At 43.5% G+C, this 14,910-nt stretch overlaps 1 protein-coding gene across 2 annotated transcripts in view; it reads left to right on the top strand.

Annotated features, from left to right (window-relative positions):
- The window catches only part of st14 (ST14 transmembrane serine protease matriptase), an 85,135-nt gene that overhangs the window by 56,226 nt on the left and 13,999 nt on the right, over positions 1 to 14,910 (top strand). For both annotated transcript variants that reach the window (XM_062063176.1, XM_062063175.1), the window contains 9 exons: positions 2,802 to 2,941; positions 3,022 to 3,125; positions 3,385 to 3,494; positions 3,979 to 4,109; positions 9,688 to 9,792; positions 10,700 to 10,807; positions 10,901 to 11,014; positions 13,558 to 13,677; positions 14,031 to 14,211. In XM_062063176.1, coding sequence (XP_061919160.1) covers positions 2,802 to 2,941; positions 3,022 to 3,125; positions 3,385 to 3,494; positions 3,979 to 4,109; positions 9,688 to 9,792; positions 10,700 to 10,807; positions 10,901 to 11,014; positions 13,558 to 13,677; positions 14,031 to 14,211 — 1,113 coding nt within the window. The remainder of the gene's footprint in view (positions 1 to 2,801; positions 2,942 to 3,021; positions 3,126 to 3,384; positions 3,495 to 3,978; positions 4,110 to 9,687; positions 9,793 to 10,699; positions 10,808 to 10,900; positions 11,015 to 13,557; positions 13,678 to 14,030; positions 14,212 to 14,910) is intronic.

The raw sequence follows: 14,910 nt of genomic DNA, 5'->3' as shown, positions 1-14,910 counted from the left end.
CACTGGGATTTAGGGATATAAGTTGTTTTGATGTGGGTGGAAAATAAGTTCCACTTGAATCCTTTCACTGGATTTCTGAGAGCAGCTTTTTTTTTCCTTTTTGGCCCTGGAGCCTTTAGCGCTGCATTTATTGTTAACATTCGCAACTTAGTGAGATTGAATCGGTCTATAAAGACCATTGCTCTCAAATCTATGAAGGATGCCAACTTTAATCCTGCCACACAGCTGGGTGTAATTGCGCTTTGTCCGTAGGGAACGATGTGATTGCCAACAGGACGAGGCCATTGAATGCGACACTAGCTGTAACTGCAGGCCTTCTCCCTCTCTGAACAAATACATATAACGTGTAATGCACACCGTTTTCACATGGTATTGAGTGATCAGGTGTATCCAAGGTGACATGCAGCTTTATGAGAGCCAGGACATAATAGTCTTTAAAGACATTATTTCACACACACATACACTCCTCGTCAGTATTGGAACTTTTGATAATACTGCGCTTTGCTTGACTTTGAATCTCCTCCAAAGCAATCTCATCTCTCCTTATTTATCTCCCGCCATCTCGCCCCGCGTATTTATTGATTTATTTTCAAATTAAATCATTTCAATCTTGTTTGTTATATTGATGTCGCGAGTGAAACGACTTAAAGCCTAAACGCGAGGCCCTCAACTTGTTTCTCAGCACACCTTTAGCTGTACATAGAAACAGCTCAGTGTACAACAAACAAATTACATAAAGCTTCTCCTAATCATGGCAAACTTAACCAAATATTTTGAACATTGACATAAACCGAGCATTGTGACCCAGTCATGTGTTCTATTTTGTGTCTGTGTTTAGATTTGTGTGTGTAAAATACAATCTGGGCGTCTGTGTTGCGATTTGTGTGTCTGTGGTTAGATCTGTGTGCGTAAAACAATCCGTGCGTCCACGTTTTACTCTTTGTGAAGGAGGAGCCCTCGATTGGCTGTTTTTTGCACGTGACTTTTGTTACACTTCTGCCGTGGCAGATCTGTGCGTGCATGCAGCAATCTGTACGTGTAAAAACATTTGTCTGTTATGTCACCTCATTTGCCTATACTCACCACCTAGAACTAATATACCGATACTGATAGTCCACACAAGACGAATACTTTTTACTTGAAATGTCATGATCATCGAATAATTTGTGCAAATTAACAAAACACAACAATGTAACCAAAATGAGTACAATTGTAATATAAAGATTATTTATGATAACGTTTATGATTTGAAGGCACATTTAACCCTTTGTTCGCCACATAGACCACATTAGTTCGGGTATAGATGAAAAATGACAAAAAAATTTCAAATCTTTCCTGAAAAAACCCACACAATTTCTGATTTGTAAAACCTTTACTCTCTTTAAAATTATTATTATTTTTTTTAATACAGCTGAATTACTCTGGGATGCATTTTCAGCAGTGTATAACTGGAATGTGTGATATTGTACTAATCACAGTCACTGCATTTAAAGACACGTGGGATTGATCAGGTTATTGTGGGTAAAATAATATATTCAATACACAACAATTTAAAACAATGCATTTTTATTTTGCTCTAAAGTAGTGACAATTGTTCATTGAACATGACGTTTTAGAGATTCAGAGATTGTTTTTACACACACATGCACGCGTATACACACACACACACAAATCTTAACATGGACACAAATTACAACACTGACACAGAGATTTGATAACACACAGATTAAGATGCGCATTTGCAAATTGTTATGCTACAATGTTTTTTTTTAAAAACTGAGATTAAAATCTTTTACAAGAGTGACCTGGCCAAGAGGGCAGCAAAAACAGGTTTAATCAATACAGCACTCAGCATCAAGGGTTGGAATTGGGGGTTAAATCACCAAAAATGATTGCCGGGCGCGGCCACCGCTGCTGCCCACTGCTCCCCTCACCTCCCAGGGGGTGAACAACGGGATGGGTCAAATGCAGAGGACAACATTTTACCACACCTAGTGTGTGTGTGTGTGACAATCATTGGTACTTTAACTTTAACTTTTAACTTTAACAAACCGTAGCAGTCACACACTATAGTTAAAAGCACAAATGACTTACAACATAAACATAAAACACACATTAGGTAAAAACAACAACACAATTTAAAAACAAGTACAGTGCCCAATAGAAACATATTCTCAATCTTTTAAAATTGCCTTAAATTCCCCCAAAGTGTTGAGTTTAGGTAGCCTCAGATCCTTTCGTAATTAATTCCATGACCATGGAGCAGCAATTTTTAAGGCTTCTTTTTACAAAGACTTGTTTTGGCTCAAGGGATCAACACGCCAAGAATGTCCTGTGACTGCAAACTGTAGTGACAGGAGTCTCTACACATAAAATAACATAAATAAGGGGGAACCAGACCAAGAAGTGATTTATAAATAAAAACCATCCATCGAGAAAATCTGCATACTGATAAAGATGATCAGTTTGTCTTTGCATACAAAGTGCAATCATGGACAAGGTCTCCACAACGAGTAACAAAACATAAGGCACAGAGATATAAAATATCCAGTTTTTTAAAATAAGTGTCGGAGCATTCATAAAAACCATGTCTCCATAATCTAGAAAAGGCATTCAAGTGGTCAGAATCAAGTGTTTTCTAACTTGTAGGGAAAAACAAGACTTGTAAAAAAAAATAAAAAATACCAATTTAATCTTTTTCTACATGAAATTTAAAAGACAAGCTGTCATCAATAACAATCCCCAAGTACTTAAATGTTACTTCCATATTTTTGACACATTGTCTTCATTGCTTTTCACAGGAAGTGTGGTCATAGGCCTCCCGCCAACCCTCTGGAGGTGGTGTCTTCTGGTAACATCATGCTAATCAACCTGATTACTGACAGTGAGGTCCAGCGACCCGGCTTCCGGGCAGTGTACAAAGCCATCCCCAAATCTGAGGGTAAATAAGCGCATTTTCATGTCCATCTTACCAAAGTTTGGTGTGTATGTGACATAAATCATGTGACACATTGTTTTCAGTGACGCACTGTGGCGGTGAGCTCTCTGCAAGCACGGGAGTCTTCACCTCCCCTCTCCATCCCAGCTTCTATCCTCCAGCTGTGGACTGCAAGTGGACCATTAAGGTTTGAAACAATGCCTCCCCCTCCTTTATGTGAATCGGCCTCCTCCTCCTCCATCAGCCAGCCATGAGCGAAACGCTGAGGCAGCATTATAAAAGCCAAGCTGTTCAGTACCTGCTCTATCTTCATCTGTCAGGCTGCTGCGGTAGGAGCCGAGCACCAGCTTGTATGCGTCCGTTTACAAGCATTACAGCTACATGCCTTGTAGGTAGGGTTGTTGGCAAATACGCCTGTAATAACCCAATCTGCCTTTGTACGGCAGGTCTCAGCTGGGAAAAAGGTGCGCTTGAGGTTCAACATGTTCCGCATGAAAGAGCCAGGAGTGGACATCCGTCGATGTCACAAAGATTATGTACAGATTATGGACAACAAGTAAGATTGAAAGGGTTTTTGTGTCATTGTGTGTTTTACTTGCAGATTTTAGCTTCCATTGAATATGCAAATAGATCAACACATTTCATCATTAGATACACCTGCTCTATCAAATGGAATGAAAATGGGTCTCTGTAGTGGCTGCATCTCTCCACACCATATGTGTTTATGTGTGAGTGACAAGAAGAAAAGCTTGAACTGCCACTTGTTTTTTTTTCGTTTGTATAAATCTATAGACCTCAAACATAAAAAAACTAATTTTTTTCTGCCTTTTCTGCCTCTTGTATTCAGGTTAATGCACTATTTGATGGCTTTTTCCCTTTGCTAATTGGCTACTTCTTTGCAAAGTGACAGTTACTCCTATTTTGGATTTTCTATTTAGTGATTTAGTTAACAATACACAAAACATGCAATACTAAACATGTTGTTCAATTACTGTTTGATGCTGTCACTCAAAACACAACATTGTTGTTTTTTGCACCAGATATTGTGGCGAGCTGTCCTCCTTGGCTGTGACCAGCACCACTAATGTCCTAGAGGTGACCTTCCACTCTGATGAGTCATATACCGACAAAGGTTTCAGTGCTAAATACAGTGCCTACGATCCTGGAAACCGTGAGTAGAATAATTAGATTAGATAGAACTTTATAAATCCCCTGGGAAATTAATGTTCCAATAGGAGCAACATCATATGCTGTATACAGGACACTGGCAATAGCAAAGAGTAATCATGTAATTTATAAAATAGAATAATAAAATGTGATGAAAATATATGTATACAATGAACCCTTGCTACTTCGCGGTTGACATAGAGCCATATTCTCCCATGTGCATGAGTGAAAAAAGCTGCGCAGTTGCACAGATTCCGGCCAAACAGCATTCTCGCCCTTGATTCAAGTCGGTCACTGTGCGCCTTCATCCAAAATGCGCAACACTTAAATGTGGGCATTCCCTGTCAAATCCAGGTTTGGACGGATTCTGCTCCTACTCGCTTCTGAGTCCACAGTAAGTCCAGCACTCCAAGGAGGTGAAACATTATATTGCACTTGAAGTTTGGATGCTGTGTCCAACACGCATAGTAAAATTATAAAAAGAGACTTCCAGAGAGTTATCAAATTTATTCTGATCGCTTCGGTTGGAGACACCTGGAAACATCCTTTGAGATAAGGATGATTTCAGCTGGAGCAAGAGTCCCTCATTGAACTATGTGCATATGTAATAGAAAATACATGGCCTCTGTTATTGAATTGATGGATGTTTTTGACCATTAGCTTTGACATTCCCACTCGCAAGTACACACACAAAAACACAAACTCTCTAAGCTTATGCTGACGCGTCACTGTTTCGCAAACATTTGTACTAAACAGAACTCTTAACATCACAAATAACACCAAGGTGGTTATAATAAGTGAAACAAAAGTTAATTGACAGCGTTACATCCAGCCGGAAGAAGACGCTGTTGCGTGTGCATACACACAAATCACCATGATGACACATATTCACATGACAAGCAATGCCTGAATTGATTCTACTTTTTCAGATTCCAAGTGTTATCTTTCATGGTTTTCAATGACACTCAGAAGTGTTAGTAAAACTTCATGTTCCACAGACAAGAAAAAGGCTTCATGACAAAGTTTGCCCTATTTGTAATTAGTCCGACTTCTTTCATGACTAAAAGGGGAACTGCACTTTTTTTGGAATTTTGCCTATCATTCACAATCATTATGAGAAACAATAAGACGAAAGTTTATGGCGTTTTTTTGCATTCTAACATGTAAAAATCATCTCTTTCTCGGTGGCTAACAATGCAATTAATGAGCGATCAATTCTATCTCTAAATCACTTTAAAAATTCATTCAAAAACCGTCAACAATACTTCATTTACGTTCCGTAACCTGTATAATAACCAAGCTGTAGCAACACTGTTATTGTAAGAGCGAACACTGGGGAACTGTTTTTCTAGCGTAGTAACACATCGGCGTGGTTCGGTATTAGCTGTAAAAGCTAACTATGGAAAGAGATAAGCTAGCTTCTACGACAACACAAAGCGCGTTTGAGTTTGTAATGCACAACATTGCCAATGAGCAACAATCTGTACTGATTGAAAAACATTAACAATCATATTACAGTAACTGAAAAGTATTGTTTTGTTTTGTGTACACAGCTAGCTCGACAGTGTAGGTACTGTAGTTGTAATAACAAGCCTGGTGTGCTGTGTGTATCATGATCGATATAAAATGTGACTCAATCAATGGACAGTTGTGCGTTTGGTCTACCTGCCAGGCTAAGCAGTCCATTTATGTCAATAGCTTGGCTTTAAGTTCCACATTTACAGCGTCAAAGTCACGCCGGTCTCACTCTCTCGGCTACCGTCTGCTCCAACGTTTTCACAGCCCGTAGAGGCAACGTGGGTCCCCCCTCCAATGGGCTCACCACCCATAGCTGAGGCCATAGAGGTCGGGGGCAATGTGAGCTGGGCGGCAGCCGAAGGCAGGGCACTTGGTGGTCCGATCCCCGGCTACGTAACCTCGCTGGGGGGGGGGGGGGTGAGCCTGAACTAGTGCGCGAGGTGGAGAAGTTCCGGCTCGATATAGTCTGACTCACTTAGACGCTCAGCAAGGGCTCTGGAACCAGTTCTCTTGAGAGGGGATGGACTCTCTTCCACTCTGGCGTTGCCAGCTGTTCGAAGCGACGGGCTGGGGTGGCAATTCTTGTTTCCCCCCGGTTCAAAGCCTGCACGTTGGAGTTCAACCCAGTGGACAAGAGGGTAGCTTCCCTCCACCTTCGGGTGGGGGGACGGGTTCTGACTGTTGTTTGCGCTTACGCGCTAAACGGCAGCTCAGAGTACCCACCCTTTTTGGATTCACTCGCGGGAGTACTGGAGAGTGCTACCCCGGGTGATTCCCTCGTTCTAATGGGGGACTTCAACGCTCATGTTGGCAGCGACAGTGAAACCTGGAGAGGCGTGATTGGGAAAGATGGCCGCCCGGATCTGAACCCGAGTGGTGTTTTGTTATTGGACTTTAGTGCTCGTCACAGATTGTCCATAACAAACACCATGTTCAAACATAAGGGTGTCCATATGTGCACTTGGCACCAGGACACCCTAGGCCGCAGTTCCATGATCGACTTTGTAGTTGTGTCATCGGATTTGCGGTCTCATGTTTTGGACACTCGGGTGAAGAGAGGGGCGGAGCTTTCTACCGATCACCACCTGGTGGTGAGTTGGCTGCGATGGTGGGGGAGGATGCCGGACAGACCTGGCAGGCCCAAACGCATTGTGAGGGTCTGCTGGAACGCCTAGCAGAGTCTCCTGTCAGAGAGAGTTTCAATTCCCGCCTCCGGAAGAACTTTGAACATGTCACGAGGGAGACGCTGGACATTGAGTCCGAGTGGACGATGTTCTGTACCTCTGTTGTCAAGGCGGCCGATTGGAGCTGTGGCCGCAAAGTGGTTGGTGCCTGTCGTGGCGGTAATCCTAGAACCCGTAGGGATGCCGTCGAGCTGAAGAAAGAGTCCTATCGGGTTATTTTGGCTCACAGGACTCCGGAGACAGCAGACAGGTACCGACAGGCCAAGCGGTGTGCGGCTTCAGCGGTCGCGGAGGCAAAAACTCGGAAATGGGAGGAGTTCGGGGAAGCCATGGAAAACGACTTCGAGACGGCTTCGAAGCGATTCAGGACCGCCATCTGCCGCCTCGGGAAGGGGAAGCAGCGCAATGTCAACACCGTGTATGGTGGGGATGGTGTTCTGCTGACCTCGACTGCGGATGTTGTGGATCGGTGGAGGGAATACTTCGAAGACCTCCTCAATCCTACCAACACGTCTTCCTATGAGGAAGCAGTGCCTGGGGAATCTGTGGTGGGCTCTCCTATATCTGGGGCTGAGGTTACCGAGATAGTTAAAAAGCTCCTCTGTGGCAAGGCCCCGGGGGTGGATGAGAGCCGCCCGGAGTTCCTTAAGGCTCTGGATGCTGTGGTGCTGTCTTGGTTGACAAGACTCTGCAACATTGTTTGGACATCGGGGGTGGTACCTCTGGATTGGCAGACCGGGATGGTGGTTCCTCTCTTTAAGAAGGGGAACCAAAGGGTGTGTTCTAACTATCGTGGGATAACACTCCTCAGCCTTCCCGGTAAGGTCTATTCAGGTGTACTGGAGAGGAGGCTACGCCGGATAGTCGAACCTCGGATTCAGGAGGAACAGTGTAGTTTTCGTCCTGGTCGTGGAAATGTGGACCAGCTCTATACTCTCGGCAGGGTCTTTGAGGGTGCATGGGAGTTTGCCCTACCAGTCTACATGTGCTTCGTGGACTTGGAGAAGACATTCGACCGTGTACCGGGAAGTCTTGTGGGGAGTGCTGAGAGTATGGGGTAATGGACTGTCTGATTGTGGCGGTCCGCTCCCTGTATGATCAGTGTCAGAGCTTGGTCCGCATTGCCTGCAGTAAGTCGGACCCGTTTCCAGTGAGGTTTGGACTCTGCCAAGGCTGCCCTTTGTCACTGATTCTGTTCATAAAAGTTATGAACATAATTTCTAGGCGCAGTCAGGGCTTTGAGGGTATCTGGTTTGGTGGCTGCAGGATTAAGTCTCTGCTTTTTGCAGATGATGTGGTCCTGATGGCTTCATCTGGCCAAGATTTGGATCGGTTCGCAGCCAAGTGTGAAGCGACTGGGATAGGGATCAGCACCTCCAAGTCAGAGTACATGTTTCTCGCCCAGAAAACGGTGGAGTGCCATCTACGGGTTGGAGAGGAGATCTTTCCCCAGAGGAGGAGTTCAAGTACCTCAGAGTCTTGTTCACGAGTGAGGGAAGAGTGGATCGTGAGATCGACAGGCGGATCGGTGTGGCGTTTTCAGTAATGCGGAAGCTGTATCGATCCGTTGTGGTGAAGAAGGAGCTGAGCTGGAAGGCAAAGGTCTCAATTTACCGGTCGATCTACGTTCCCATCCTCACCTATGGCCATGAGCTTTGGGTTATGACCGAAAGGACAAGATCACGGGTACAAACGGCCAAAATGAGCTTCCTCCGCCGGGTGGCGGGGCTCTCCCTTAGAGATATGGTGAGAAGCTCTGTCATCCGGGAGGAGCTCAAAGTAAAGCCGCTGCACCTCCACATCGAGAGGAGCCAGATGAGGTGGTTCGGGCATCTGGTCAGGATGCCACCCGAACGCCTCCCTTAGGAGGTGTTTCGGGCACGTCCAACCGGTAGAAGGCCACGGGGAATACCCAGGACACGTTGGGAAGACTATCTCTCCCGGCTGGCCTTGGAATGCCTCTGGATCCCCCGGGAGGAGCTGGACGAAGTGACTGGGGAGAGGGAAGTCTGGGCTTCCCTGCTGCAGCCCCCACAACCTGACCTCGGATAAGAAAAAGGAAAAAGATGGATGGATGGATGAATGGATGGAAGTACAAACCGGAGACTAGGGCCCATACTGCGGTCCTAGTGCATTGTGTGTTTTAAAATACCATTGACTACATTGAGATTTGAGTACCCCGTCTTCCATCTTTTTGAGGAGTTCTACAGTTTGAGGGCACAAGGAACAAAATAGTTTTTGAAGTACGGTCTACTGTATTTAGAGTTGGAGCAAAAGTTTGAGGTGCTGCTGACTGTTCACACTGGGCTCTGTCTGTGAGGTTGCGGAAGATCCAGATTGTTCTGGATTATCCTGGGTTGTATGGTGTTGAAGAGCATTTAGTTAGCCTGGAAATCATCGTCAAGGTATGAGTGGGCCTGGAGAATGAGATAGAGGATGGCCTCGTCCACATTACTTTTGCCTGGTAGACAAACTGCAGAGGGTACTGGGCATGTTGCACTTGGGGCTTGAAGATGTGCCTTGAGTGACGAGATAAGAATGTCAAATGGATGAATGTTTCAGTTAGACAGGCTGTGATTAGAAGGTAACAGTGTGGTGGCTGTTCGACTGGCGTTCAATGATAGAGGTTTAGATTTGAACAGGACTAATCAGAATGCAAAGCTCTTATTTATTTCATTTATATTATTGCCAGTGTCACTCAGGAGCACTCCACTCTGGAAGTGCTTGATGTTATCTCTATAAATGGATATACAAATGCACTGATCAACAAGATGGTGGATGGCAGTGTGACATCTAAAAACATACTGTGCCACTTCATTTCTCTTAAGCTGTCATACTCTTATTTTTTTATTTTTTTTTATTTTCTCCTTCTGCTTTTAGCTTGCCCCAACATGTTTGCCTGCGATTCTGGCATTTGCATCTCCAAAGATCTTGCGTGTGATGGCTGGAACGACTGTGGCGATATGAGCGATGAAAAGAACTGCAGTAAGTCCCCTCAATGAAATAACCCTTGTCTACCCTGTGTATTTTTTCATTGCTTGTCATAAATTGTTTTAGATTTAACTTCTAGGCTGCTTAGCCTGTGTTTTATTTTGGTCAGATGCGGTCATGTCATTTGTACCAAAAAGTCTGGGGACATGTGACCATCGATTCTACTAAGTAACAATAGAATGAAATAACCACTTCTATTCCAAAGCATGTACAGCTTTGGTTTCCATTCCGAGTCAAAGATCGTCTCTATGACAGTGCTCTAGTGTTTTAAAAATCTGCTGCAAAAATGTGAGTCAAGTTTTTTTTAACTGAACTCACAGGCCACCAGAAGTAAACAAGCTATATCACCTTATATAAATCACATTACAAAAAAAAAGAGAGGACCTGAAATGGAACACTACTAGCATAACTAAAGATGGTGAACAAAAGGCTACTGACTGCATCTGAATTAAACAAGCTACACCAACATCTTACATAAATCACATTACAAAAAAAAAATGTAACTGCCAAAAAGCAGTGCCTTGAGGAACACCTTAGTTATGTAGATCACAAGTTTGGACCCCAGTGCTCTGTTTGCTAGCAAGGTTAAAATCTTACTGCAAAAATCCGCCAATGTGTTTACAGTGACCCAAGTTCCTCTATACAACAGGAGCACTCCAGTCTTTTTAGGAATTTGCTGCAAAAATGTTTGTCTCCCAAGTTTTGAACTAAACTCAGGGGCCGGATTTGGCTCCGGGGCCGCCAGTTGAACAACACGGCTGTGCACTGACTTATTTTATTTCTGTGGCTGTTTGTGTCGTGATACTACCTCAAATGTGTATGTTGAACCATTTCTGTCTTGAGCACAAAGCATAGTTGATAATCATTGCAAGATTGAAACATGGCTTCTCTTTCACCTCAGAGTGCGACAATGACCAGTTTGGTTGTCGTAACGGTCTGTGCAAACCTAAAATGTGGGTGTGCGATCGCGTTAACGACTGTGGTGACAACACTGACGAGGAAAGTTGCAGTAAGTCAGTCCACTTGATGAAATATATGTGTTTTTTCCACCACACCATCTTAATTTTTTTGGCTGTTCAATTTGATGTTCCGTCGCCCGCAGGTTGTGAAGAGAACGAGTGGCGCTGTGGGAATGGTGTGTGTCTGCCTCAGGACGTTGTGTGCGACACAAAGATAGATTGTGAGGATGGCAGCGACGAGGCCTCGTGTGAAACCTGTAAGTTGATTGATTGAGACTTTTATTAGTAGGTTGCACAGTGAAGTACATATTCCGTACAATTGACCACTAAATAATAATAATAATAATAATACCTGGGATTTATATAGCGCTTTTCTAAGTACCCAAAGTCGCTTTACATGTTAAAAACCCATCATTCATTCACACCTGGTGGTGGTAAGCTACTTTCGTAGCCACAGCTGCCCTGGGGTAGACTGACGGAAGCGTGGCTGCCAATTTGCGCCTACGGCCCCTCCGACCACCACCTATCATTCATTCAACATTCATTCACCGGTGTGAGTGGCACCAGGGGCAAGGGTGAAGTGTCCTGCCCAAGGACACAATGGCATGGTAAGAGGCGGGGAGCGAACCTGCAACCCTCAGGTTTCTGACACGGGCGCTCTACCCACTACGCCAGGGGTGGGCAATTAATTTTTACCGGGGGCCGCATGAGCAACCCGAGCACTGCTGGAGGGCCACACTGACAATATTTCAATTAAATTTTGCTCAAATTATTTTTGATATACCGTAAGATAGATAATAATAATAATATTTTCATTTAACCTAACTTATCTTTATACAAAAGCAGATGGCTTTTGATGGTTTTATTTTTAACACTTTCTTACACAACACTTCCTGATGTATATTACAATACAAAAATTTCAATTTCTGTCACTTTATCCTGCATCCTCTTTGTTGTAAAACCTTTATTTAACCAGATAAGAAAACGTGAACGTAGCACGTACGCCTGTAAGGTGATTGGCGCAGAAGGAGGAAGCGTTGCTGTTGCGGAAATGAGGAGTGAGGATTGGTTTTCCTTTTGGAAAGAACGAGATAAGTTGAGCTGTGTTAGTATAGCTTGCTCAATAAAAGTTTAAAAAGTGCATCAGACTTGGTGTGCACTTCTTCTGGACGCTACAATTGATGTCAGAAGTGGGATGAAATGCCTCCCAGTTCGCCTTGCCATCAAACCTGGGAGACTTCATTGAGGGCGGAATTCCCCCCGTGGCAAGCAGCGTGGCTGCACCTGTAAACGCTCTCTCTCTCTCTCTCTCTCTCTCTCTCTCTCTTTGCGGCGAGCTCCTCACGTGGCACGTACCTCCCGATGACGTAGCACACAAACAGTGCAGTATGCGCAAAGTTTTACTTCTGCCACCAATTGTAGCGTCCAGAAGAAGTGCACATCAAGTCTGACGCTCTTTTTAAACTTTTATTGAGCAAGCTATACTAACACAGCTCAACATATCTCGTTCCTTCCACACGCACGTCTCCTCACTCCTCATTTACGCAACTCAAGAAGACAACATCTACTTCAGCAGGTCGTTACACTATATTCTTTAAACACAGCAACGTGTGTACCACAAATAAGCACACAGCTTTACCTTTACTTGTCTTGTTGAAAACACGCCATTCGTCATCAACTTTTCTCTTTTTAGCGGGCATCACTTGTCGCTGTGCGCCTTCCCTCACAGGACATACGCACATATAACAGTTTTCAAAATAAAAGCAGCACAGTTGTATTGCACGCACGACAAAGATGTTTTTTTAAATTTATTTTGTAATTTGAGATTGCCGCTGCGCGCACGAGCATACGTCCACACGGAAGTAATACAAATAACGCTTTTCAAAACAAAAGCAGCACCGTTGTATTGCACACTCGAAATAGATGCTTTTTAAAATTTATTTTGTAATTTATAATTGGCCTCACGCGGGCCGGACAGGGACGTACAAAGGGCCGGATGCGGCCCGCGGGCCGCACAATGCCCAGGTCTGCACTACGCCATGCCGCCCCGTAATGGTAAATGGTAACACCCGAATAAGTTTTTCAACTTGTTTAAGTCGGGGTCCACTTAAATTGATTCATGATACAGATATATACTATCATATATACTATCATCATAATACAGTCATCACACAAGATAATCACATTGAATTATTTACAATCAGGGGTGTGGGGGGAGGGGTAGGATACGGACATCAAGTAGTGGACAGAGAGAGAGAGAGAGAGATCTGAAGGCATAAGAAAAAGTATCTGCATTTGATTGTTTACATTTGATTATTAGCAATCCGGGGAGGGTGTTAGTTTAGGGAAGTGCTGCCGCTTAATCTCTTGCAAATCAAGTTGTGTGTTGTAAAATCCACAGCAGAGTGATTTCATAAGAATGTTCCACGAGCTATTATGTGCTTCATCCACTGTGTGGTGCAGGTTTAGGCTTTACCAATTTGCTAACGTCACCCTTCAATGTTTTTTTCTTACAGTGAACATTATCTTGTTTACTTTTTAAATCAATTTACCTTTTTTGCTCCATCGTTTACACACACCCAGAGTTTCCCTTATTTGTACTTCTGTGAATAAAGAGGGATATTAAACCTGGAGCCAAATCAATAATCCTAATCAATGCAATCTCTTCAATCACAATGCATTGTGTATTCAAGGCTCACTTTGCAGTCCCACTGATTGCTTAGTGTTGTTTTGCTTTGAGCTAGCGGTCGATGTGCTTTGATTTGGGCTTCATTTGCTTGTACCCACCCCACCACTGTAGCACCGGGTATCTGCTCTGACTTCAGCTTCAAGTGTAAGAGCAGCGACTGTGTCAACAAGGTCAACGCCGAATGTGACCGCGTCAAAGACTGCTCTGATAACTCGGACGAGGCCAGCTGCAGTAAGTAGTAGTTTGGATCTTCCTTAGCTTGTCCCCTTTGCTGGATTCTTTGTATTGAGCTGAACGTTCCTTTAATCTCCCCATTGTCATTTAAAGAACATTATAAAAAAAATCTGTATTGAGCTGTTCATCTGGCTGTCTGTTCTTGGGGAAAAAAAGCCTTAGGGCTGCTAAATGTTTTTTTTTTAAAGCTGCTCTTGTTATAATCAGCTTTAGCCTTCGGGTGTGGCTGTTTTTATATTTTGATCATTTTACATTTATTGATGTTCCAAATAGTCTCAATAACATCTTAGCTGCTTCAGGTCTTTTTATTTCTATTATTCAGCAGTCTTACACTGTGCTCACATTGCTAGATTGCGGCACTCGACCATACAAGCTGAATCGGATCGTCGGAGGCCAGAATGCCGAATTCGGAGAATGGCCTTGGCAGGTCAGCCTGCACTTCATGACGTATGGGCACGTTTGTGGGGCTTCCATCCTCTCCGAGAAGTGGATTCTTTCAGCTGCTCACTGCTTTGTCACCCACGACCCAGAGTGAGTCATATAGTGTTTATACAAGTACACACACACATGCTATATATGTATACACATACAGTATAAACACAGAGGGGATCTCTTGTGCATACTGTTTGTTATTGTGCTGTGCATTTTATTATTCATCCCGTGTTTGACATTTTATCAGATTTCATCATGCCATATTCTTGCAAAAAAGACTTGAACTATGCACACAGCAGAGGACAAATTATACAAATTTCAAAGTCTGAAAAAGAGCCCCTGATGATACAGTTAATTCAGAAAAACCTTGGAGGTGCGGGGGGTGCTTAAATTTACATCTCATTTTGTAGAAGGACTGAGCTGCACTCATCGGGGTGGCCTGTAGGTGGAGCACTCGGCATGCTGTTGAACACAGCATGCTTCACTGTATTCAAGCCAAAAGGTGATCACGTTTCATAGATTCAAAACAAATATTGACTTCTCCTGAAGAAAACACTATAACATGATTATTTAACTACAAATATGAATCACATACTTCCTTATTCTCTTTTATTACATACAATTGTTTGAGCAAAACAAAGTCAATTGTATACAATGTCTATTACTCATTGAAATCACTTGCCCTCAAAAGTCCTTCTGTGACCAATGATTTATTCCTTGGATTTGTAAACATGAACAAAAATTCTATTTTGAGAAAATAAAGATATCGACCTAATCGCTAGTATCGACCCTATACTG

The sequence above is a fragment of the Entelurus aequoreus genome, linkage group LG11 (genome assembly GCF_033978785.1).
Source record: "Entelurus aequoreus isolate RoL-2023_Sb linkage group LG11, RoL_Eaeq_v1.1, whole genome shotgun sequence".
In the NCBI taxonomy this organism is placed as follows: domain Eukaryota; kingdom Metazoa; phylum Chordata; class Actinopteri; order Syngnathiformes; family Syngnathidae; genus Entelurus; species Entelurus aequoreus.
Note: the sequence above shows the minus strand (reverse complement) of the source record. Positions and strands in the feature narration are given on the sequence as shown.